Below are 27,021 nucleotides of genomic sequence, written 5' to 3' on the forward strand. Positions count from 1 at the left end.
TAGAAGAATACGTATCGGCCTAAACTGGAGGAAAAAAACATTTTTTATTATGTTTTTGGGGAATATTTATTATAGCAAAAAGTAAAAAATATTGAATTTTTTTCAAAATTGTCACTCTATTTTTGTTTATAGCGCAAAAAAATAAGAAAAGCAGATGTGATCAAATACCACCAAAAGAAAGCTCTATTTGTGGGGAAAAAAGGACGTCAGAGTCACGTCGCACGACCGCGCAATTGTCTGTTAAAGCGACGCAGTGCCGAATCGCAAAACCTGGCCTGGGCATTTAGCTGCCTAAAGGTCTGGGGCTTAAGTGGTTAAGGGGGGAGTTTAAGGAAAAAAATGTTTTCATAGCCCCCTCCCCAGAACCCCCCCCCCCCTTCCTATGCAGTATACAGCCCCTGTCCATTATACATACCCCCCATCCAGTACACAGCCTCCCCATCCAGTACACAGCCACACTGCACTCCCATGAGACCCCCAGTCTCCTGGGACAGTGTTACCAGCATTCTTTACAGTTAAGTAATAAAAAAAAAATCACTGTCAGCCCCTTCCACACTGCCCCTCCTGTGTCACTCCTATTGCAAACTGAAGCTTCCATCTACATCAATAGCTTTTTTTTTCTCTGACCTGATCACATGACTGCTCTCCTCTGATGTTACAAAGTAGGTCATGTGACTGCGGAAAAGGAGGAGGAGGATGAGGACAGCCTTAAAAAACGGAGCTATAAAGATATTTAAAAGCTTTGTTTTACAATGACACCGACACAGGAGGAGCGGTGTAGAAAGGGCTGGCAAGTGACTTTTTTTTCTTAACTTCAGACTATGCAGGGAGCATTGTTCCAGGGCCAGCGGATTCGGGACAGCCAGCCTGACACCCCCCCAATGGGTGGCTCCTGGGGCAGACTGCCCGATCCCCGCCCCTATTGGTAAAACATGATATCGGCGTATAACACGCAGGCACTGTTTACCCTCTGTTTTCAGAGGAAAAAAGTGTGTGTTATACACCAATAAATACGGTGCATATAGAGTGGAAGTTGTGTACCATTTGTGCCAAGCGGTTTAGCTATTTCTCAGCAAGGACAAGCTGTGGAGACCCACACCGACAGTGGGAGGTTAGCCTGATTATTTAGTTTCCTCCAGAGCATTTAAAAGAAATAGTCAGATACTTATCCATCATGTCATACCATCAGCGAGGCATGTGACTGGCCCCAAAATGTATTCGACAACAGGACAATGACCCCAAACATACAGCCAATGTCATAAAAAACTATATTCAGTGTAAAGAACAAGGAGTCCTGTAAGTGATGAGTTGGCCCCCACAGAGCCCTGATCTGGGATTACATGAAGAGACAGAACGATTTGATGCAAACTACATCCATAGAAGATCTGTGGTTAGTTCTCCAAGATGTTTGGAACAACCTACCTGCCAATTTATTTCAAAAACTTGAAAGAATTGATACCGTTTGAAGGCTAGGTGTGGTCACACCAAATATTAATTTGATTTGGACTTACGTTCTGTTTATTTACTTTCCATTTCTAAAAGCATTCTAAAATTTACAGCATTTTTTTCACACCTGACTAAAACTTGTGCACAGTACTGTATGTAGCCAATCAAGTGTATTTAATTGACTACATTCACCTTTACAGGAATATCTGTAAGGTGAACTTGCACAGCCCCCCCAGTTCAGCGGTTTTAAGCCATGGTATACATGCGCCATGAGATATCTATCTCTCTCATATATATATATATATATATATATATATATATATATATATATATATATATATATATATATATATATATATATATATATATATATATATATATATATATATATATATATATATATATATATATATATGTCAAAAAAGTCCCTCATCAGGAGGGGACGTTTTGGAGCATTCCAATTGGTCAGCGCCGCCACAGGGGCAGCACCAACCAATCGGTAGCTGCATAGCCCGTCCTGTCAGCTATGGAGAAGACGCATGAGTTTCTAATCTCCAGATGGGGATATACCGGGGCTTAGAACTGGAGATTGCCGCGGTTCAGGTCGGCTGTAAATTAAGAATGCTTTCAGAAATAGATGTGTAAAAAACAATTGTTTTTAATTAACAAAATAGAAAAGTAAACAAAATCCAAATCAAATTATTTGGCGACACCACCCCTTTACCTTAAAAACAGTTTTTTGTGTTTTAGACATATTCTCTAAAAAAAAGGCCAAGAAATCATACATTCTGCAAGGGTATGTAAACTTATGAGCACAACTGTAAAAGCAGTTGCTATTGAACATCTGCCAGGACTACACACAAAGAAATTACATCTATTTTGAACTCACGGAGGAGATGGCAACAATTTGAATGTTGTTAGATTTTAAATTCATTAATATTTTTATGAATAAATGTATCTGAGTCATTTTTGGTTTAGACATGGTAGCTTTGAGGGCAAACAAGGTCAGTTACATCTGTTGTAGGCCATATCTATTCTTAAAGTCCTATGTCAAGGATAGGGGAGGAGATGATACTTAAATATACATGAGTGGGCGTTAGAGCTCATCGCAACCTTCTTTGGAAACGAGCCAATTGTGCTTAGTTAGCTGTTAAACCTGTATAAATGTACACGTGGTAAGCATAGTGAGGAAGGAAACCTCAGGGTCATCTGACCCACAGGAATCTCGAGGGTCATCCCGGCCCTACGGAAGCCTCAGGGTGGGCATGGGACCCTCACACAGGAGAAAGATCATAAGGGGCTCTTTCCAGCAGAGAAGATGTAACATCTATTTCCTCCTTCTGTAACTTTGTGATGCCTACCTGCCATGATGTCTGTAACAACGTAACAATGTAAGCATAAACTGTTTGCTGTCATAATCGTTGGAAGAATAAACCATCATATAATGAAGTTATGTCTGAATATTTTGGAAGCAACGCCTGGAGAGGAAGAGGTTTTTGACACTTCGCATGACACATGTTAGAGGCATATGTCCATCTATGTCCTATGTCCTCTGTTCTATATCTGTCACCTCTTCTCTCCCCTGCCCCCCTGCATTTAACAAATGTTGTATTGGGCATTACTAAACTCTAAAAATAAACAAGTTTTTCTTCCAAAATCATGCAAAAGGGGTAGCATATGCAACCAATAGGTCTTGGGTGCCCAGTTCAGCATGGAATAGACTGGGTGCAGCCATCTTTCAATTTTAACATAGGGTAGCACGTTATTAAAGCTTAATAAATGCTATGGACACAGCAATTGCTGAGACACCATTACATAATGACCCAGTCTCATCACCAGCAATTCACAACAAATGTGATTCCAATCTCCCATAGCACTTCAGCGCAGCACAGAAGGGAAATAATCTTACAATAAAACAATCAATTTATGTTAGTCAGTAGATTTTGATGTAGTGCAAAAACTGTTTCATTTCCAACCCACAATTTATGTTGTGTGAATATGGAAACTGATTACCAACCGACCTGGGAGGTGCAGCATTAGATTTAAATAATGAAGTTGGCGATGTGAACTCTGGCTTTGGCGTCTGTATAACAGGCTCTTTCTCCGAGTTCCCAGTTCTGCCCTGCTGCACCTGTTTATATAAAAAGGACAAAAATTATACAAAAAAGTAAAAGAAAGAGACAATAGAAAAAGAACAGAAGAGCACAGCAATGCGACCACACAGAAGGCTCGTGTTAAGGGTGGAAAAAGTGGTTGTATTCTGACCTAAATAAAATCAATCAGGTGGAAGACAGATCATTTCCAAAAAAGAATGGCTGCCCATTAGCTTTATGGCTTTTAGGTTCTAAAGCCTGAAGGTATTTTACCTTAAAGGGGTTGTAAAGGTAATTTTTTTTTCTTAAATAGCTTCCTTTACCTTAGTGCAGTCCTCCTTCACTTACCTCATCCTTCCATTTTGCTTTTAAATGTCCTTATTTCTTCTGAGAAATCCTCACTTCCTCTTCTTCTGTCTGTAACTAAACACCGTAATGCAAGGCTTTCTCCCTGGTGTGGAGTGTCATGCTCGCCCCCTCCCTTGGACTATGGGAGAGTCAGGACGCCCACTAACACACAGCTCCTTTCTCTATCTGCAATGTAGAGAGCGTCCTGACTCTCCCGTAGTCCAAGGGAGGGGCTAGCACGACACTCCACACCAGGGAGAAAGCCTTGCATTACTGTGTGTAGTTACAGACAGAAGAACAGGAAGTGAGGATTTCTCATACGAAAAAAGGGACATTTAAAAGCAAAATGGAAGGATGAGGTAAGTGAAGGAGGACTGCACTAAGGTAAAGGAAGCTATTTTAGAAAAAATAAATTGTACCTTTACAACTCCTTTAATGCATTCTCTGCATTAAAATAAAAATCCTGAGTGCAGCTCCACCCACCCCCCAATAACTTACCTGATCCAGCACTGTGCATGAGAGCAACAGCTCTCTGCTTGCTCCCTCCTCATAGGCTCAGAGAGCACTGGTAGCCATTGGCTCTTGCTGCTGTCAATCACAGCAAGTGACAAGGGAGCGGGGCTGAGTCTCGCTGTCTGTGTCAATAGATGCTGACATCGAGGCACGGTAGCGAACCTGCACAAGCACTGACATAGCACTGACATAGCATGCGGTTTGCTATGCAAAGACTTGTGTTGGCAAGGAGCCAGGAGGGATGGTGGGGGAGCTCTCCAGCATCAAGTCTGTCTGGGATTACATGAAGAGACAGAAGGATATGTGACAACCCACAGCCACAGAAAATCTGTGGTTAAGTCCCCCCCAATGTTTGGAACAACCTACCTCTGAAGGCTTCACAGAACAGCTGTATTTATACTGAGATCAAATTAGGCACAGGTCAAATTAGGCACGAATTAGTCAAATTTTGAAGGCATTTGGTTCCACTAGATTTTACTTCGGGCTATCAGAGTAAAGGGGGCTGAATACAAATGCACGCCACACTTTTCACACACTTGTTTGTAAAAAAAATTGGAATGACAAAATGTGGAGAATTTCAAGGGGCACAAATACTTTTTCAAGGCACTGTATATAGAGCTGTATATAGAGTAAATCTCTAATACAAAGTCTTATTGGGTGACATGCGATAGGGACGGTGCTAAGGTGGGAACTATAACCATGGATTGTGGACGTCAGTAATATTTCTGGTGTGCAACGGCTCCTTTGCCCAACATGGAGTTTGTGAGTGTGGTAAATTCTATTTACTCAAGTACTGGAATTTGAGTGGCAGCGGGGAGTAGCGGTTTAGAGAAGAGAGCTACCTGGTTAATGTCATCTAATTGTTAGATACTTTAAAAGCTCAGATGTAAAATTAGAGGTTTAGATGCAACGTGCACCCATACATTACTGACTACATGACTATGTAAATAAAATAATTGAAATCATACACACAGCAGGTTTTCTGTACACATTCACAAAAAATTTCCGCCACCACTGGACAAACACTGCCATAAATATATAATACTAAGTGAGGAAGATGTTAACACTTGTAAGTGTTTTGTTCCTAAGGGCCTGTGCATAACGGCTTATTTCATACAATTACACATAATTAGTTTTAAAACAACTCCCATTATAAAAACACCAACATCTTGTGACCAGCTTTGTTCTCAGCATAAAAGAATATTAATGTTGATGGCTTGACAATGCTATTTTATATTACCATTCTTGCTAGTATTTCATTAAAATAGTGCTATAAATATACTCCCCCGATTTATTCCAACATACTGTAATTTTATTTGTAGCTGAAGAGACTGGAAGCGCTTCTAGGCCCATCCGCAGTCGCTTCTGTTTTTCACAGTAAGCTTTCCATGTTTCTTCATTAAAACCATAATTGAAGTAATCTGAAAGGTCAGCACCTAAAGTTGAAAAAAAAAAAAAAAAAACACACATTTACTAAAAATAGAGTGTTTCACATGTAAGTAAAAAAAAAAAAAAAAACAGGCAGATTTATACAAAATAAAGTTCCATTGCCCATAACAACCAGTGGATAAGAATACCAGACTAGTGAAGGGATAGAAAATTGGGGAAAAACACAATATAATCTAGCCTGCATTTTATTTTATAAATTTGCCAATTCCTCGTTAAACACAGCTACTTTGCTTAAAGTGGTTCTAGAGGCAGAAGTTTTTTTATTTATTTTTTAACCTTAATGTATTATTATGCATTAAGGTATAAAAAAAAAAAAAAAATTACTGTGTTCAGGCCCTTCTCTTTATACTTACCAAAGCACAATCTCGATCCAGAGATGTGCCTGAGAGCAGCAGTTCTCTTCTCTGGACAAAGAGGCAGCAGCAAGAGCTATTGGCTCCTGCGGCCGTTCATCACAGCCTGTTAAGAGGGAGTGGGGCGTCAATGGACACATAGGCTCCAGATCAAGCAAGCACGAGTGCCCCCCATAGCAAGCGGAGCCACAAGTGCTGGATCGGGCTGCTTTGTGCAAAACTATTGAACAGAGCAGTGAAGTGTGACATGTTCCTTGACAATCACTTTAAAGCAGAACTAAATATTTTATAAATTTTTTGGACAGGGAGGGTTATAATATCTTTCAGTTTTTTTTGGTATCTGTGCCCCATTAGGGAGATTTACCTCCACTCCCTGTCCCATAGCCCAAATAGGTGTGCGGGGGGGCTAATAGACCAAAAAAAAGGGATTTTTAATACAGCTTACCTGTAAAATCCTTTTCTTGGAGTACATCACGGGACACAGAGCGGCATATTCATTACTATATGGGTTATATGGAGTACCTTCAGGTGTTGACACTGGCAATCTCAAACAGGAAATGCCCCTCCCTATATAACCCCCTCCCATAGGAGGAGTACCTCAGTTTTGTAGCACGCAGTATGCCTCCCAAAATGGTCCCCAAAAAGAGGGGTGGGAGCTCTGTGTCCCGTGATGTACTCCAAGAAAAGGATTTTACAGGTAAGCTGTATTAAAAATCCCTTTTTCTTTATCGTACATCACGGGACACAGAGCGGCATATTCATTACTATATGGGATGTCCCAAAGCAATGCTCACAATGAGGGGAGGGAGAACATCTCCAAGACAAAAGGATTTAATTTAGAGAAATACTCAAATCATAATAAATCCAACTTAGTTGAGAAAAATAATCTTAAATTTTAAATTTAACTCAAAAAAGAGGAGCCCCCGGAATCCGAGGGTCTCAAACTGCAGCCTGCAGCACTGCCTGCCCAAAGGCTGTATCAGTATTCCTTCTTACGTCCAACTGGTAGAATTTTGTAAACGTGTGGACAGAAGACCAGGTTGCCGCCTTGCAAACTTGAGCCATAGAGATCTGGTGGTGTGCTGCCCAGGAGGCGCCCATGGCCCTAGTAGAATGAGCCTTTAATGATACTGGAGGAGGCAACCCTTTCAAGCCGTAGGCCTGAGTGATTAATTGCTTAATCCACCTAGAAATGGTGGACTTTGCAGCTGCCTGCCCCTTCTTGGGCCCATCCGGTAATATGAACAGCACATCTGTTTTCCGGATCTTCTTTGTAGCTTTAAGATAGGCCTTCATGGCCCTGACGATATCCAAGGTATGCAGCAACCCTTCCTTTCTGGAAGTAGGTTTAGGGAAGAAGGATGGTAATACCAAATCCTGGTTCAAATGAAAACTGGATACAACCTTCGGTAGGAAGGAAGGATGAGGGCGGAGAACGACCCTGTCCTTATTTTTCATAAGATATGGTTCCTTACAGGATAAGGCCGCCAGTTCCGATACTCTTCTTGCGGAAACTATGGCGACCAAAAATACTAACTTCCTTGTCAGTAAAACCAAAGGAATTTCAGCCAACGGCTCAAACGGTTGTTTCTGTAAACTTGACAGAACAAGGTTTAAATCCCACGGGCAAAGCGGGGATTTAACTGGAGGTTTAATACGTAAGACCCCTTGAAGGAAGGTCTTAACCAGCGAGTGGGTGGCCAGCGGCCGCTGAAACCACACTGACAGAGCAGAAATCTGTCCTTTGATTGTGCTTAATGCCAATCCTTTATCCACTCCTAGCTGGAGAAAACTTAATACTCTATCGATGGTAAATTTGCGAGAAAGCCATCGCTTGGACTCACACCAGCCTACATAGGCCTTCCAGACCCTGTAATAAATCACCCTAGAGACCGGTTTCCTGGCTCTGATTAGGGTAGAGATTACTTTCTGAGACAGACCTCTACCCCTGAGAATCAGGGATTCAGCTTCCAGGCCGTCAAATTTAGATGCCGTAAGGCAGGGTGGAGGATCGGACCTTGCGATAGCAGGTCTGGCCGTAGAGGAAGAGTCCAAGGGTCTCCCACTACCATCCTTAAGATTAGTGAGTACCATGCCCTTCTGGGCCATGCTGGAGCTACCAGGATGACTGGTATGTGCTCCACCCGGATCCTGCGCAGCAGGCGGGGTAGTAACTGGAGCGGGGGAAACGCATAAAGAAGTTTGAACTGATGCCAAGGGCAAACCAAAGCATCGGTTCCGCAGGCCATCGGATCCCTTGAGCGGGACATGAACCTGTCTAGCTTCTTGTTGAGTCTCGATGCCATGATATCCACGTCCGGCAATCCCCATCTTTGGCAGAGTGCTTGAAAGATTTGTGGATGCAGAGACCATTCCCCCGGCAATAGAGTCTGGCGGCTTAAGAAGTCCGCCTGAAAGTTGTCCACTCCTGGAATGAATATTGCCGATATGCAGGGCACATGAGCCTCTGCCCATAGGAGAATCAAGCTCACCTCTCTCTGAGCGGCTTGACTCCTGGTTCCCCCTTGGTGATTTATGTATGCCACGGCCGTGGCATTGTCTGATTGAATTCTCACCGGGAACCCCTGCAATTTTGACGTCCAAGCCCTGAGGGCTAGTCGAGCAGCTCTGAGCTCCAAGATGTTGATGGGCAACTGCTTCTCTGGCGTTGCCCAAGTACCTTGGCGAGTGCAACCATCCAAAATTGCTCCCCAGCCCGTCAGGCTGGCGTCTGTGGTCACTATCTTCCAAGCCACTGGGCTGAAAGACTTCCCCTTCAGTAGATTCTGAGGGTCTAACCACCAACACAGACTTTGTCGGACTCTTGATGAGAGCGGCAACGGGATATCCAAGGCCTGTGGCCTTCTGCTCCATGCTGACAGGATGGCTGCCTGCAGGATGCGAGTGTGGCTCTGGGCGTATGGTACCGCCTCGAATGTGGCCACCATCTTGCCTAGTAACCTCATACATAGGCGAATAGTCGGTTCCTTCTTGCTTAGAACCAGTAGGATTAATTCCTTGATGGCTTTGACCTTCCTCAGAGGTAGAAACACTCTTTGTTGTTCTGTGTCTAATCTCATGCCGAGATATTCCAACTGCCTTGTGGGCAGGAAAACTGACTTTTCTCGATTTAGGACCCAGCCGAACTTCTCGAGGTATTGGACCGTGAGGGCCACTGCTCGCTCCAAGCCGGGAGACGAGTGATCTATGACTAGGAGGTCGTCCAGGTATGCTAGGATCGTGACCCCTTGGATCCTTAGTTTGGCTAGGATTGGAGCTAGGACCTTCGTGAACACCCGGGGGGCCGTAGGCAACCCGAAGGGAATCGCCACGAATTGGAAGTGACGCGAAGCCACCATGAAGCGTAGATAATTTTTGATGTGGCTGATAAATTGGAAGATGAAGGTAGGCATCCTTTATGTCTATGGACGCCATGAAGTCGTCCTTTTGGAGTGTGGTAGCTGCTGACCGCACGGATTCCATCCGAAATGAGCGGATCTTTAGGTATGTATTTACCATCTTTAGGTCCAAAATTGGCCTGACATCTCCATTGGACTTTGGGATGATGAATAGGTTGGAGTAGAAACCTAGCCCCTGTTCCAGGACTGGTACCTCTACTATTACTTCCTGGGAAAGTAGATGATTTAATGCCGACATTAATGCGGCTCCTTTCTCCGGATCGTTTGGAATCCTCGACTCCTGGAAATGAAGAGGAGGAAACCTTAGGAAATCTAATTTGTAGCCCGTGGCCACGGAAGACCGTACCCACTCGTCGGGAATGCTGGCTTCCCAAACCTCTGAAAAGAGTCGCAGCCTTCCCCCCACCTTCGTGGGTGGGGGCGCCCCTTCATAAGGTCGGCTTGGGGGCTGGTTTTGCTGGTTTGCGAACCCACTGCTTTCTGCCTCTAGCAGCCTGTCCTTGTGATTTGCTGTTGAAGCCGAAGTTTGCTTTCGCAGGAGGCCGTCGATACTGTTTGGCATTAGAGGGCCCCTGCCCAGGGGAGTACTGTCGTTTAAACGCAGGCCCCTGAAACTTCCTCTTAGTTGGCAAGAGAGTACTTTTGCCATTTGAAATGGTTTGAATGTATTTATCTAGGTCTTCTCCGAAGAGTCGTCCTCCATGGAAGGGGAACCCTACCAGGAGCTTCTTGCATGGGGGCTCGGCCTCCCAGCTTTTTAACCATAAGAGTCTTCTCATATGGATAAGGGATAACGATAATCGTGACGCTTGCTGGATAGAATCCTTAATTGCGTCTACTGTACAACATATGGCCCTAGGGACATCCGAAAATTCTTCTGCCTGCTGGGCAGGAATAAGTTTAAGCATCTGCTTAACTTGATCCGATAATGCTTGAGCAACCCCAATCGCAGCCACAGCTGGCTGTACTACTGCCCCTGCAGTAGTGAAGGAGTTCTTAAGTAGTGCTTTCAAGCGTTAATCAACTGGATCCTTGAATACCTGTATGTTTTCTACAGGGCATGTTAATGATTTGTTAATACATGAGATGGCTGCGTCCACTGCAGGAGTAGCCCATTTCTTGGAAAATTTATCTTCCATAGGATATAGGGCAGAGAATCTTTTAGGTGGTAAGAAGATTTTATCTGGCTTGTTCCAATCTTGGAACAAAACTCCCTCTAGTAGAGGGTGGATCGGAAATACTGCATTGCTTTGAGGCGCCCTCAGTGAGCCCAAAGCTGAAACCGTAGATACCTGGAGATCTGGTACTGGCAAGTTGAATGCATTATGGACCAAGTCCGTTAAGGCTTGAATCCACCAGCTCTCCCCTTGGGAGACTGCTCCAGACTCCTCTGTATCCGGATCTTCGATCCCTGAACCTACTTGGTCCTTGTCCAAGAGGTCGTCCAATTCCCCTGAGGAAAGGACCTCCTCTTCTGAGGGTCCACGCTCGGGCGACGGAGATCTAATCCGTTTACTGCCCCGCATAGCTGTGGCTATCATTTTCCCCATTCTTTTCTCCATCTCTCTTAAAGAGGTGAGTAATACCTCGTCCGTGACCATCTTAGGGTTGGACTGACCCGCGCCAGCTCCAGCCCCAGATCCCGATGGCCCCAAGGCTCCCTGTGGGGAAAGCAGCGGCATAGCTTTGTCCGAGACCTCAGACTCTCTGGGGGAATCCCCACCTCTTGTACCCTCTGACCCGGATGCCATGGTACAATACCGAGGTACACCTGCTACCTATTGGTATTTGGAACTTATAAAAGTTAATTGCCCAAACACCTGTTTGGGGGATAAAAAATGCTTCCTCTCCCCTAGATGACTTTTTTTTTTTTTTTTTTTCAATCTTTTTTTTTTTTTTTCGTTTTTGTTTCAAATCCAGGAAAGAAAAAGCATTCTGTCCCCCTGAGTAGTATTGCAAAGAAAAACTATGAGATGGAAAAGAAACAGCCTATTTCTAGGTTTGAAAACAGTCTTCTGAAGACTGCAATATCCTTTCTGGCCACTGTGTGTCTTCGGCGCCCCGTGCTGCCGCTCTGGTCTTTCCTCCCCAGTTCTAATATATAGAATGAGCTGTTTGGAACGGAAAAAGGAAGGGCCGCCCCTTCCTTAAACCACTGACCCGCCCTTCCCCCCTCAGCTAAACGGCGCGAATTGCGCCTCTAACACGTGAACGCGCGCGCGCGCGCCCTCCGATAGGGGGGGGGGGGGGTTGGGGGGAAGGGAGCCTCTCTGCTCCAGCCTGGAACCACGAGGAGGTCAGCGTTTTGCCTGCTCGCAGGCTCTGAGGAGGAAGACTGATGGAGCATCGCCTGGAGGCTTGCAGGTAAGCACAGCTCTCTGACACACACATACACTTTATATCACACAGGCCCCACTCAATGCTTTTCCAACACTACAAGGGAGGTCACTTCTTATGGGGAATAATACACATAGAGCCATCCTATCATTAAGATATGTGACTAGTTTGCCAGATGCAGCGCATAACTTTGTGACCCCCCAGAAAAAACCTGCTAAGAACCAAGTTCCGCAAGTTTTCCCCTCACTTACCTGCTCCATGCCGCAGGACTTTGCCAAGCAAGAGGCCCAATCTTCCCCCATCTCCGTGGGGATGTCTAGACCTTCAGGCCCTGGGTTCCTATGAAGGATCCACTGTCCTGGGCCCATATAGCACTCTGGCAACAGAAACATTAGGCACCCAAAGGTTTCTAAGTTCTGGGCCCAGGGTCCAGCTCTCTAAAAAGAAAAGCATTATGGGCTATACCCCAAGGGTTTGGGGTCCGGTTACTGACCACTTTAGCGCTGAGGCCTTTGGACAGAACCGGTAGCTCACCTAATCCCAAGGATGCGGAGGCAAGCTAAACCATGACCAACACCTAAGACACTGGCGTAAAAACTGAGGTACTCCTCCTATGGGAGGGGGTTATATAGGGAGGGGCATTTCCTGTTTGAGATTGCCAGTGTCAACACCTGAAGGTACTCCATATAACCCATATAGTAATGAATATGCCGCTCTGTGTCCCGTGATGTACGATAAAGAAAGTGGGGTATATTTACAAAAGTGAAAAGCAGAGATTGTTGTCTTATCAGTATGATCTCTGGGCTCTGTGTGAGTGCCATAGGAGACATGTGCTTGATAATTGGCATGCATTTTAGGTTATTTTAATAACCTGCTTCTCAAAAATAATTAAGATCAAAAATATAACACAACTGAAGTCCAGCTCAATCATAGGGGTGTCACTGCTGCACATAACGACAGAAATCTGTAAACAAATGTCTGCATAGCTAAATACAACTGTTACATTATCTGCACAGATCATTACCTGGTTTTCTCCAAGGCTTGTCCTCAAAGGAATCCAAGTCCACCTCTACTAACGGAACTCCATTAATACTGCCTGGGGCATCCAAATCCACTCCTTTGCCCTTCCCACCTACAAAGAAGAATACAGTTTAATATCTTTAATCAATTCTACTTTCCTGTACCGTTACATCTACAATGTTAGATTTGTAAATACAATTTGTAAATAAACACATTACAAGTAGTACTACTACTACTACTAAAGGCTACACTTTTAACCTTAATGCATTCACAGCATTAGGCTCCATTCACACCTGGGTGTCCCAGAATAGCAGCAAAAAGCAGGACGCGTTTGTGAGGCCTTAACCTTAAATGCACCCCAATTGTGCTGCAATTAAATCACTCTGCAATTGCAGAAAACTAAAATGCGTGAAGCTGTTGCTCCTTTTTGAGTGACAAGCTTCATACATTGCATTTTTGCCATGATTGGGGAGCCATTAACCACTTAAGCCCCGGGCTTCTGAGATTTGGCATACAAGTTAAACACAGTTTTTTTTTTTTTGCTACAAAATTATAAATATTACAATATTACAAACATTATATATATTTATTCTTCTAATAACCTAGAGAATGGCCGTCTTCGCAATATTTTTTGTCACACCGTATTCGCGTGCAGCAGTCTTAAAAGCGCCATTTTTGGGGAAAAAAAACACTTTTTTTTAATAAGATAACAGTTAAGTTAGACCAATTTTTTTTCTATATTGTAAAAAAGATAACGTTACACTGAGTAAATTGATACCCAACATGTCGTGCCCGCTCGTGGAATGGCGACAAACTTTTACTCTTAAAAATCTCCATAGGCGGTGTTTAAAAAATTCTACAGGTTGCATATTTTGAATTAGAGTAGGTCTAGGGCTAGAATTATTGCTCTCGCTCCAACAATCGCCGCAATAACTTACATGTGGTTTGAACACCGTTTTCATATGCGTTCGCTTCTGCATGTGAGCTCATCGAGGGGAACTTTAAAATTTGATTTTTTGCTTATTTTACTTTATACTTGTTTTTTTTGGGTCACTTATTCATATTACATATAAACATCCCTTGTAATAGAAAAAAGCATGACAGGTCCTCTTAAACATGAGATTTGGGGTCAAAAAGACCTCAGATCTCATATTTGGGCTAAAATGCAATAGATAAGTTATTGTCATTCTTAAAAAATAATCAAATGTTCCTTTAAGAGCATTGGGCGGAAGTGAAGTTTTGACGTCACTTCCGCCCTGCAGTGATGTGGAGACTAGTGGGGGGCCATCTTCCCCGCACTGGTCTCCATACACAGCAAGGGAGCAGATCCGATCGCCTCTGCCAACGGCTCAGGTAAGCGGTGGAAGGCACCGTTAAAATTTTTAATTTTAGGCCTGAAAATTACTCAAAACATGTTTTCTGAAAGAAGGGACCCCGCAGAATAAAATGTGGTGGTTTATGTCACATGATATTTGCTACTGTCAGGCAGCCGACATCTACTTTAATATCTCACCTGTTACGACACACCTACCAAATCGTTTTTTTAGTTCTCAAAAATAGCTTACCTGCAGGTCCATAAATTCTACCTCCAGTTTTAATGTTCAAGTTAACAGGGGCTGTACCATAGCTCCTAAAACACAAAAAAAGCATTAAAATGAATCTCCACAATGAACACCAGCTACCTAGAATGGCTGGTAATATGTGTGACCTACCCATACTGAGGTGCCGTTTTAATATCTCCAATAGTAACATGAACATCGTCGTCGTCATCATCGCTATCACTGTCACTGTCATCTTCTGTCTCTGTCACCTTGAACAAGTATGAAAACAAGCAAAATTTAAAAAATGTATATTAAAAGGCTGCATTTGGGCCCTTTCACACCGAAGGGCCAGTGTTTTGTTTTGGACCTGGATGGACTTGGAGGTAACAGTGAAGGAAAAGAAGTATTTGATCTCCTGCTGATTTTGTACATTTTCCCAGTGAAAGACATGATCAGTCTATAACTTTAATGGTAGGTTTATTTTAACAGTGCGAGACAGAACAAAACAAAATTCCAGAAAAGCACATTTCAAAAAAGTTATAAAGTGAAATAAGTATTTGATCCTCTATCAATAAGCAAGATATCTGGCTCCCAGGTGTCTTCTATACAGGCAACAAGCTGAGATTAGCACTCTCTTAAAGGGAGTGCGCCTAATCTCAGCTTGTTACCTGTATAAAAAAAAACAGAAGCCATCAGATTCCAATCTCTCCACCATGGCCAAGATAAAAAAACTGTCCAAGGATGTCAGGGATTAGATTGTAAACCTACACAAGGCTGGAATGGGCTACAAGACCATCGCCAGACAGCTTGGTGAGAGGGTGAAAACAGTTGGTGTGATTATTCGCAAATCTAAGAAACACAAAATAACTGACAATCTCCCTCGGAGGCTCCAAGCAAGATCTCACCTCATGGAGTTTTAATGATCATGAGAAGGGTGAAAAATCAGCCAGAACTACATGGAAGAATCTTGTCAATGATCTCAAGGCAGCTGGGACCATAGTCACCAAAAAAACAAATTGGTAACACTACGCCGTGAAGGACTGAAATACTTTTAATAATTTTTGTAACTTTAATAACCTCTTAATTTTTTGATATGGAGACTAGCATACAACACAAATAAACCGGACAATTATTTGTCAGATTATCTCGTTGTGTGTACCATGCTTTAGTGTTGAAGTGTACCCGATTTTTTCCCCTTTAAATGTAAAAAGTACAGCAATAAAGCTGTAAAATCTTGTTAGGGGAAAACACTGCATTTATGTCAAAGTGTTTGATGGCATCTGGCCTTTATCTACATTGTGTTTTGGGACTTTTGCCCACAAAGAAGGCTAGCTGTTTTTATTCGACCCCCCCATCCATGCTAAACAAACGCGAATGGAGGAATCTACTCTACTCAGCAAAAAGCACTGCAAAAACGCTCAAAAGCAACATGCATAGGTGTGAATCAAGCCTAACTTCACAGAACATATCAGACATAACACTATTAATGATATTACCGGTTTTGCAACGCCATTTTCAGTAGTTTCAACTTCAACACTGGTTACTGGATGAGAGCTACAGAAGACAAAACAGAATGGGTTACACACACACACACACACATAAAAAAAATAATAATAAGTAACGGCAAGATTGCACTGTATTTAATGTATTGTACACGCGCTTAGGTACATTTACAAGCACATATTAAAATGCTTGAAACGCCTAATAGCTCCCTCTAAAAATTCACTCTCTTTTTCAACCTGTAAACACCCCTCTACAAATATGCCTGTAAATGATGTGCATGGACACACAGGCCAACATTGTGTTGATTCTACAGGCTGAAAGAAAAAATCTCAAACGCCTGTATAAGCAGTATTTATGCCCAGTGTGTGTGAGGCCTAAAGAAGAGTGTTGTTTACTCTCCTCCACATGCATTCATAAAATGTTATATATTCTTTTTACAAAATACAATATATTCTATGATTAGACAAGGGGAGAGGAAGGGCATGAATGACAGGCCCACTCCTTTGCATGCTGTGAAAAAGAATTCAAGATGTTTTATGAACGGATGAGGGGGAAGAAAGAGGGAGAGTAAATTACACTATCCTTTACAAGTGGCAAAAACACACACCAGTAAGGATGAGCTCCGGCGTGTTCGCACGGTCCTTGTGCAGAGCCCGCCAGGAAGTCGGCACCGTGCTGCGCTAATCACAGGCGGGGAGACATTTCCTGATGCTTGGCTGCAGAGATCGGGAAATGTCTCTGTGCCTGTGGTTGGCGCAGCACGGTGCCGACTTCCTGGCGGGCTCTGCGCATGGACCGTGCGAACACGCCGAAGCTCATCCTTACACACCAGCAGAGCCAGAAGATCAAAGCTGACAGTAGTGTCTGACATGAATACAATAATTCTAGCATCCCCAGCCACCATCCAATGTATTATATCTAGCTTTAGGATGCAACTTAGCTGGACCAATCAAATGCAAGAACTTATTATATACATAAGGGTCTTTTGAAAGTGTAGTCAAGATAAATAAATACAATTTCTCACCTGGTTATATCCTCTTCATCATCATCTGGTCCTGCAGCTTCATTTTCCTCTACAAATGAATACAAATTAAGAGCATGCCAGTCATCCTCAATGGACTTAAAACATTACAAAGCAAATCTCATCAGGCCTTGTGTGAAAACTAAAAACAACAAGATCTCTTCATTTATATTTTCAGTTTCTCCTCTCACCCGGCACTACAAGCTCATCCTTCTCTGGCATCTATAGGTAACATAAATCTGTTCCTCCGGATCTCATATAATAGGATTACTTGCAGCATAGATGGGAAATGAGTAGGGTTGTCCCGATACCACTTTTTTAGGACCGAGTACAAGTACAGATACTTTTTTTTAATGTGACAGTTTTCAAATTTAAGAATGTCTCTTACATTGGTGGTCAGTGGGAAGGATGTCTCTTACATTGGTGGTCAGTGGGAAGGATGTCTCTTACATTGGTGGTCAGGGTACTGGGCACAGGGTATGGGGCACATCAGAGTACTGGGCACAGGGTATGGGGCACATCAGAGTACTGGGCACAGGGTATGGGGCACATCGGGGTACTTGGGCACGGTGCACATCGGGGCACTGGGCACAGCGGGGCACATCAGGGTACTTGGGCACATTGTACTGGGCACAGTGGGGCACGGCAGGGCACTGTTTCGTTTTAGTTAACTTTTAAATGCAGAGTAGCACAGGAAGCATCTCACATCTGTAATAAGTGGCTGTAATTAGTTCTTACTGTTCTCTATCATGTCGTGCTGTTCCCAGTGGCCCCTCCCCTCCTCCATCTCAGATGATGTCACAAGCGTACAACGAGAGGAGGGGAGGGGCCACCGGGAACAGCAAGAACTAATTACATCCACTTATTACCCGCCTGAAGACTGCTCTCCTCCCCCCGCCCACTCTCCCGCAATAGATAGATAGAAGTATCGGGTCAGGCATCGGCAGCATTTGCGCGAGTACAGGTACTCGTGCAAATACTCGGTATCGATATAAAGGATTCATAAAAAGTTGTGTAATTAGAGGTCCTTCCAGAAACAAAACAAAAAAAAATGTATAATGGCTAAATCTAGGCAAAATACTTTATTTTAGTTTTAAATAAGTGGGGAAGGATTAGACACGGTCAGGTTTTCAATGGTGCATGCCGCGTTGTAAAGGTACAATTTTTTTCGCTAAATAGCTTCATTTACCTTAGTGCAGTCCTCCTTCACTTACCTCATCCTTCCATTTTGCTTTAAAATGTCATTATTTCTTCTGATAAATCCTCACTTCCTGTTCCTCTGTCTGTAACTCCACACAGTAATGCGAGGCTTTCTCCCTGGTGTGGCGTGTCATGCTCGCCCCCTCCCTTGGACTACTGAAGAGTCAGAACGCTCTCTATGTTGCGGATAGAGAAAGGAGCTGTGTGTTAGTGGGCGTCCTGACTCTCCTTTAGTCCAAGGGAGGGGGCGAGCACAACACTCCACACCAGGGAGAAAGCCTTGCATTACGGTGGTGAGTTACAGACAAGAACAGGAAGTGAGGATTTCTCAGAAGAAATAAGGACATTTAAAAGCAAATTCGAAGGATGAGGTAAGTGAAGGAGGACTGCACTAAGGTAAAGGAAGATATTTAGGAAAGAAAATTGTACCTTTACAACCCCTTTAAGGCCGCGTTTACACTGCTGTCCAATGCAGCTCAGAGCAGGGGTCCGATGTGTCCCTGTTCTCCATTTCAGGGACGATTTTTGCCTGAATTTGGCTCTGAAGGCAAAGATGCACAGGTTTCATGTGCAAGCCAATTTGCAGCCACAGCGGAGATATGCGAACCATCTCCATAGAGAGCCAGTCACAATCTCCTGTCATGTGAATTGGATGGGGGGGGGGGGGGAGATCCCCATCCAGTTCGCACTAGTGTGAACTCAGCCCAAAGTAGAACTAAAAAATAAAATAAAAATATTCCACCAAAAAAAAAAAAAAAAAACACATACTCTCCCTTTATGTTGCAGCATCAGTGTGATGCTGAAGCTGTCACACATGGGCTGTAAGCTGAAGAACTAAGCAATCACATGACTGCTGATCAACTCTTGGTCAGCTTGGAGAAGAGAGCAGTCACTCATTAGTGATGAATCAAAAGTTAAGGTGAAAACTATCAGGCGAAAAAAGGGTTTTCAGCGTTGTGCCGATAATGGCTGCCGAAACCACCTGCGATTTTACCTTGTTTATAGTGTTATTTCCATAATCCTGTGCATCAAAAACGTAATACAGGTGCATTTTTTATGCGTTCTAGCTGTGTTTTCAATGCATTTCAACTTGGAGGTGTGTTTTTGTTGCAGTTTTTTTAACAGACCAAATATGCATTAAAATGCAGCAAGCAGGATTTGTAATGCTTCAAAAGGTGTTTGATAATAGCCAACAATAAATTCATATTCATTTAAATTCATGATGATATCAATTAAAAAGTCAAAAATACAATTATTTATATAAAAAAAAAAAAAAAAAAAAAAAAGATACATTTCTTAAAAACCGTCAGTTTAGGCCAAGTGTATCCTGGATTTTCGGTTTCAGCAGGCTGCGTTCAAACTTACGCTAATTGGATGGGGGTTTCCCAGCATCCAATTTTCATGACAGAAAAGTGTGATGGGCCCTTAATGGAGCAGCTACACGTGTGTGTGTATACACACACACACACACACCTCAAAGGCGGCCACGGTCCACACTGAAAAAGGGTCCTGTGCATCTTTGGCTCAGTTTAACCTAATTTGCACCTGAAAATGTAGAACAGGGACGCACCGGACCCCCCACTGTGACCTCTGGCCGCAGCTAGTGTGAATCAATCCTACCTTTCGATCGCCTCTCTGCTTCTCCAGTGCTCAGTAGAGCGTCGGGCTGTAAGGGGCATAGCTGGTTCTCCGCCTCCCTCTAAGAGGCAGGGCCAGCTGTCAATCAGGCAGCTGGATGAATCCTGACTTCCACAGCCTGCAACGGCTCTGCCCTATCAGCTTATCATGGCCAACAGCCCGCTGTCATCGGACTATGGCTCACAGGATCAACAAAAGTACCGGTAAGTGCACTTCTGAGACCCACAAAACAAGTATGACCGAAATTTTTTGGCCATGCTTCTCTTAAGCTTTCCCCTCAGTTTCTTTTCGGATACCAAGACTGGCAGTGAAGGGAACCCCACACAGGGACACAGAGAGAAAAATACCTGACAGAAGTTGTACCCCCTTTTCAACCTACTAGAAAAATGATGTCTAATGCTTTGTCCCCTTGGGAAGACTGGCCCTCAATCAGTCAGGAAGATAGGAGAACTTTTCCCACACAGAATCTGATCAACACACCGATAGTCCTTTGAGAATCACAAGTTGTCTGCCGCCGTGGCAGACAAAACTGTTCTTTCAGTCATACAGAGCCCTGCATAGCGGCACCAGTTTTAAATGTGACAGGCTGCAGGGAAGAGGAACCCATGTCACTAAGGGGATTCTGGGGAGGTGGGTGTTTCTAGAACATGTTTGCGTAAACCTCGCCTTTACAGCGTTTGTTAAACAAAACAAAAAAAACAGCATGTTATACAGCACAGTGCTTGTGCTGTGTAATTTGGCCCCCTCTATGAACTAAAAAACCTGTCCAATTCTGGCTGGCTATACCCTCCCCCCCATGTAAACGGACCACGGTATATCATGGCTGCTGGGCCCTGACACCGTGGTCAGTTACATGCCTCCATCATTCGCAGCCCTGTTCAGACCTCACCTCCCTCCCTGTCTGTTCATGTTATCCAATTCGCATGTCAGGAGTCGAGACGGCTGCGAAACGAATTGCACAGGGATCCTGTGCAACATCTGGTCAGTTTTAGGAAATCGGACCTGAAATGGCAAACAGGGATACACCTGTTGTAAACCACTCTGTGCTTCAGTGTGAACCCAGCCTCAAAGACATACAAAGCTTATGGTGACCACACACAGTGTGAGGAATCTGTACAATCGATGTCCACGTCAACAAAGCAATTGAATTGGACATCAATCAGGCATATAAAAAGCCTATTCAACAGGGTAGATCGATGGCATTTTGTGTGCTCTTGTGAATCACATACAACTGATTTACTTGTAAGGGCAAAAAACACCACCATATATCAACCCTGTACAATTATTATTTTTTTAGGCCACAATCATTGGACTTGGGTGGATCAAAACCATCACCATCTGTCATTTATCACTCAGCCGTGCCATTTTTGTCTCGTTCAATCGTTTTGTCAAATGGGACATTTGATCAAAAGAACCAAGTAACAGATTCCCTGAATAAAATCGAACATCATTCAAAGTATGTTGTTAGAAACACTAGTCAGTGACCACAGCTGGCTGTATATATCAATGTATCTTTGCCGTCCCCAACAACCAACCTATCAGATTCACACTTGCACTAGAGCTTGAAAGTAAGAATCTGGGTTAGCAAACATTCCTCTGGGGTTCCAGAACACTGACCAACATCATATTATCTCTATCTGCTAGAAAGGGAATTCCATGCAAGGTAGTTGTGTCTACACCAATACCATAACCTAAAGCATAGGTGGCAAATACAAGGCCCACGGGGCGAATCCGGCCCGCCAGGCCATTCCATGCGGCCCTCGCACCTCTCCTGCAGCTGCAGGAGAGCTCCAGCCCTCCTCTGGTCCTACTCCAGACCCCCTACTTTCTGCTTTCAAGCAATGAATCCAGCTTCTTCCCAGAAGCAGCATACGGAAAGGGGGGTGCACTGTGATGTAAGGGAGAGTGGGGGACTCAACTTCTGATGGTGGGGTGGCTCTTGACATCTAATGTAAAGGGGAGGGGATGCGCTGGACATCTAATCTTACAGATACAACCGGCCCTTTTGAGGGCAATCCTAATGCTGATGCGGCCCACAAGGAAATTGAATCTGACACCCCTGACCTAAAGGATTTAAAAAACTTTAATCATTATTTGGGACACGGTACTGTACTGTTTTTGTACGATTGTATGATTTATTTTGCATAACTACACTGCTGCAAATATCAACACTATGACCCCTTTCACACTGGAGCTTTTTCAGGCTACAAATAGCACCTGAAAAACGCCTCCCCTGCAGCCCAAGTGCTTTCACACTGGAATGGTGCGCTTGCAGGATGTTAGAAAAAGTCCTGCAAGCAGCAGCTTCTGAATGACGCGGGAGCAGTGTACACATCGCTCCTCCACCCCCCCTGCCATTGAAATCAATGGGCACCGCTGCCAAAGCACCTGCAAAGCGCATCGGCAGCTGCGCATTTAACCCTTTATTTGGCCGCTAAGGCTCAGTTCACATCTAGGCATCTCGGATCGCAGGCGGAATCGCAGTGATTCTGCCCACGATCCCGAATAACGTGGGATCCTCGTCACTTCCAGTTGCGGCACGATTTTGTCGCCCAACCAATCGTGTTAAAATTGTGCAAAGAGAATTGGGGTACGCCTGTCGCCCCAAAAGAACTTCTGGAACTTCAGGCGACAATCACGGCATGATCGTGGTGCCAGAAGTGACAGGGATCACAAGGGCGTTCAGTGATTTTCTGTGATTCAGGAGCGCGAGCAGAATCGCTGAGATTCTGCCCACGATCCGGGACACCTAGATGTGAAGTACAAACCCAGCTTACACCTAAATCAACGATAAAATTTACTAAACCAGTTAAGAAAGATGTATATAATTAAAGCGGAGTTCCACCCACTTTTTAATCTTCTCATCATAAGCTTCTGAACTGACCGTAATGACTGCATTGGGCAATGTTTTTTTCCCCCCCTTTCTTTGTTTACCTTGTTTCCAAGGCGCTCTCTCTCCCTCTCTTCCCGTTTCTTCCCTCTGCGGTTATGTATGTAATTTCCTGCGGCACATTGGCTCCTGGGAGATGTGTGTCACGATTCCCAGGAGTCAGTGGGCATTGCCGCCTCCTCTCAGCATCACAAGATTTAAAAAATGGTAATGACTGCGCTGCGATGTGTGTTTAACCACTTAAGACCCGGACCAAAATGCAGGTAAAGGACCTGGCCAGTTTTTGTGATTCGGCACTGCGTCGCTTTAACTGACAATTGCGCGGTCGTGCGACGTGGCTCCCAAACAAAATTGGTGTCCTTTTTTCCCCCATAAATAGAGCTTTCTTTTGGTGGTATTTGATCACCTCTGCGGTTTTTATTTTTTGCGCTATAAACAAAAATAGAGCAACAATTTTGAAAAAAATTCAATATTTTAAACTTTTTGCTATAATAAATATCCCCCAAAAATATATAAAAAAAAAATTTTTGTCCCTCAGTTTAGGCTGATGCGTATTCTTCTACCCATTTTGGTATAAAAAAAAATAGAAAAAAAAAAATCGCAATAAGTGTTTATCGATTGGTTTGCGCAAAATGTATAGAGTTTCCAAAATAGGAGATAGTTTTATTGCATTTTTATTATTTTTTTTTTATTTTTTACTACTAATGGCAGCGATCAGCAATTTTTTTCGTGACTGCGACATTATGGCGGACACATCGGACAATTTTGAAACATTTTTGGGACCATGGTCATTTTCACAGCAAAAAATGCTATAAAAATGCATTGTTTACTGTGAAAATTACAATTGTAGTTTTGGAGTAATCCACTATGGGGCGCTGAAGGAGTCAAGTGTGACCTCATATGTGTTTCTAACGGTAGGGGGGCGGGACTGGACGTGTGACGTCATTGATCGCCTTTCCCTATATCAGGGAACAGACGATCAATGACAGCGCCACAGTGAAGAACGGGGAAGCTGTGTTTACACACACCTCTCCCTGTTCTTCAGCTCCGGCGGCGATCGGGTCAGCGGGTCACGGAACTTCGGACCGGGTCGTGGGCGCGCCCCACGGCTGGGCACTTAAAGAGGACGTACAGGTACGTGCTTGTGCCCAGCCGTTCCATTCTGCCGACGTATATCTGCAGGAGGCGGTCCTTAAGTGGTTAATGCGTAAGCGTGAGATCGGGAGGTGCATGCTGGGTAGCCAACAGCACCATGTCCTGGAAAAGTATCCTAGTGGGCTTCACATGCCCACAAGCAAAATGGAAGCATGCAACACAGACAAAACAAAGGTTAGGTTTATGAAAAAATAAAAAATGCAGTGGCAGTTTGACTATAAACAGCGGTTAAGTAAATCCAAACAGTTGCCTTTAAAAAATATATATGGGTGGAACACCGCTTTAACTATTGTCAGTTGACTCTGGTCAAATGATCTTCGCTGTGTCGGCCCACAGCAGTTGCCAACTAGGGGAGAGAGTGCTCCAACAATGGCTGATAATGCCTGGGAATAGTGTTGTCACCCTTAAACTTCAATAGCCCATTTGCTGTGGGCGCTCCCTCTTCTCCCCTGTGTCAGCCAGCGGCAATTGAAGGGGAGATGACATGACTGGAGAAACCTAAAAATACATCTTTCTTACACAGGATAGAGAGCATTGGTGTTAAAGGAGGGGACAGTTTTAAAGGGGTTGTAAATCCTCGTGTTTTTTCATCCTATGCATTAAGGTGGAAAAAACTGACACTGAAGCACCCCAGTTGTTCGCTTGGCAGAGAGGCACTGTGCCTCTCTGCCTGGGGTTCTCGGCTCTTGATTGGGGGGGCGAGTGTAGCATTCTGTGTCTATGCACATAAATGCTGGACTGGGAAGCACGCTTGCACGGTAACCCCCAGGGAGAGCGCTTCTCCCAGGGGGTTTATCGATGAGGGGAGAAGCTGCCTTCAAAGTGTTGTTGCTAGGCAGAATAGTCACTTCCACTTCCTGCACCTAGGTGCTTAAGCTTCCTAACCTACACCGCACAGACTCCTGGGAATGTAGTGGGTGTAACTTTCCAGGAGTCTGTGCACTCCCCAGTCTCGAAGAATCATGCGACTTGGACAGTACAGGTGCTGAAACCTGATCTGAAACCTATTACACTGCTTGTGCAGCACTGAGCATGTGCGAGATCTGCAAGGCTGAAATCCAGGAAGTCATACAATCTGGCTTCATGATGCCCACACTTAAGATGGCCCCAGTCAATTTCTGCTTTATAAAGTGTCTAAATGCTGTAACAACCTAACAAAACGGACCTTAGTTTACAGACTAACTTTACTAGAACACATTAAGCTTGTGTATTACAGGGGTATTTATATTTAAAAAGTGAAATTGTGGCCGGAACTCCACTTTAACTGCACATTGGAGGCAAGTATGATATGATTTTTTGTTTTTACATAACAAACACTTTAAGGCTTATTAGGTGTAAGCTGGAATTTTACATTAAAGAGGAAGTAAACTGTGGTGGGTTTTTCTTCTGCAAAGTCAAGGCATAATGTGCTAGTATGCATCACATACTAGCACATTATGCGACGCTTATCTGCAAACTAAGCCCACGTCGTCCCTGCTGCCGGCCGCATCCGGCCATAGCCGCGGAAGCCACCGGTCGCGGCAAACGCTCCTGAAGAAACGGCACGGGCGGCTGTTCCTTGAGTGCATTCGCTGATGACATCATTAGCGCAGTATACAGTAAATATTTCATAAACGGTGCACATTTAGGAGATATTTACTGTACCTATAGTCACAGTTTACACAGGAAGGTTTACAACCTCTTTAAGGCCCGGTTCACACCAATGCAACAATCGCTCCGACTTTGAAGCACTTGTCGCATCGAAAGCCAGACCCCATTCAGTGCGACTTGAATCATCTTGCTTGGAAAAAGGTTCCTGCAATACTTTTGGTCCAACTTGCATTGACATCTGTTAAAGCGGAGTTCCACGCAAAAATGGAACTTCCACTTTTTGGAACCCCCCCCCCGGTGTCACATTTCAGGGGGATGGGGGGGGGGGGGGCAGATACCTGTGTAATACAGGTATTTGCTCCCACTTCCTGACATAGATCACTGCAATGATCACAGTGACCTACGCCAGTGGTCATCAACCCTGTCCTCAGGGCCCACTAACAGGCCAGGTTTGCAAGATAACTGAAATACATCACAAGTGATATCATTTGCTGCTCAGTGATTGCAGTATTCTAGTCTGCCTCTCCCCAAGGTAATACATAAAACCTGGCCTGTTAGTGGGCCCTGAGGACAGGGTTGATGATCACAGTGACCTACACCACTTTTGGCGCCTACTGTGTCCTCCCCCGCTGTCTTCTGGGAACTGTGTGTCTCCCAGAAGACATCCGGGGCCAGTGAGGACGCGCAGCACGACTGGCGCATGCGCAGTAGGGAACCAGGAAGTGAAGCCACACGGCTTCACTTCCTGATTCCCTTACCGAGGATGGCGGCGGTAGCAGCTGAGAGCTGACGCACAGATCGGCTTCGGCTGCCGACATCGCGGGCGCCCTGGACAGGTAAGTGTCCTAATATTAAAAGTCAGCAGCTGCAGTATTTGTAGCTGCTGGCTTTTAAAAAAAAAAATTTGGCGGAACTCTGCTTTAAAGAAGTTGCCTGCAAGTCGTGCTGAAGTTGCGTTGGGGTCCGTCCTTCGAAGTCGCGGGCATTGTGAACCTGTATTAAAGTATAACTAAAGGCAAAACTTGTTTTTAGTTTTGGATAGAGTAGAACTTTGGTCAGTTATTATTGCATTTCCGGTTAAAGAGATCCCCTTTCTATCTGTCCTGTTTAACATGATCATTGAAAGTAAAAGAAAATCCCACATTTTGGGTTGACATTAGAACTGGAATAGAGGGCAAATCTTCCAATGGGGACACCCCAGGGTTCCCTCACTTTGCAGGGATCTCTTACTTCCTGTTTTGGCGATGGGACAGGAAGTTAAGGGAAATCTATCCAATAGGACAAGGACTACAAAAAATAACCCTCCCTCCCTTACTCTATGCAAATCAGAGAACAGTTTTGCCTTCAGTTACACTTTATTGAATGCACGTGTTACATTTCATTAAAGTGGGGGTGCATTTGTTATAAAAGGTGGACTATGCCTTTAAGAAGTCAAATAAAAGGCGGGGGAGGAGTTTACAGCTGCTGTACCATGTGCCCTCAGCCAAGATTAATCCTCCCCCGAC

The 27,021-nt window shown here is 44.2% G+C and overlaps 1 protein-coding gene across 3 annotated transcripts in view; it reads right to left on the bottom strand.

Moving 5' to 3' along the window:
* The window catches only part of FIP1L1 (factor interacting with PAPOLA and CPSF1), a 115,007-nt gene that overhangs the window by 87,574 nt on the left and 412 nt on the right, over positions 1–27,021 (bottom strand). For all 3 annotated transcript variants that reach the window (XM_040334868.1, XM_040334860.1, XM_040334853.1), the window contains exons 2-8: positions 17,047–17,095; positions 16,016–16,073; positions 14,691–14,788; positions 14,544–14,608; positions 12,983–13,090; positions 5,706–5,836; positions 3,468–3,577 (exon numbers count right to left, since the gene is read on the bottom strand). In XM_040334868.1, coding sequence (XP_040190802.1) covers positions 3,468–3,577; positions 5,706–5,836; positions 12,983–13,090; positions 14,544–14,608; positions 14,691–14,788; positions 16,016–16,073; positions 17,047–17,095 — 619 coding nt within the window. The remainder of the gene's footprint in view (positions 1–3,467; positions 3,578–5,705; positions 5,837–12,982; positions 13,091–14,543; positions 14,609–14,690; positions 14,789–16,015; positions 16,074–17,046; positions 17,096–27,021) is intronic.

The sequence above is a fragment of the Rana temporaria genome, chromosome 1, assembly GCF_905171775.1.
Source record: "Rana temporaria chromosome 1, aRanTem1.1, whole genome shotgun sequence".
Lineage (NCBI taxonomy): Eukaryota > Metazoa > Chordata > Amphibia > Anura > Ranidae > Rana > Rana temporaria.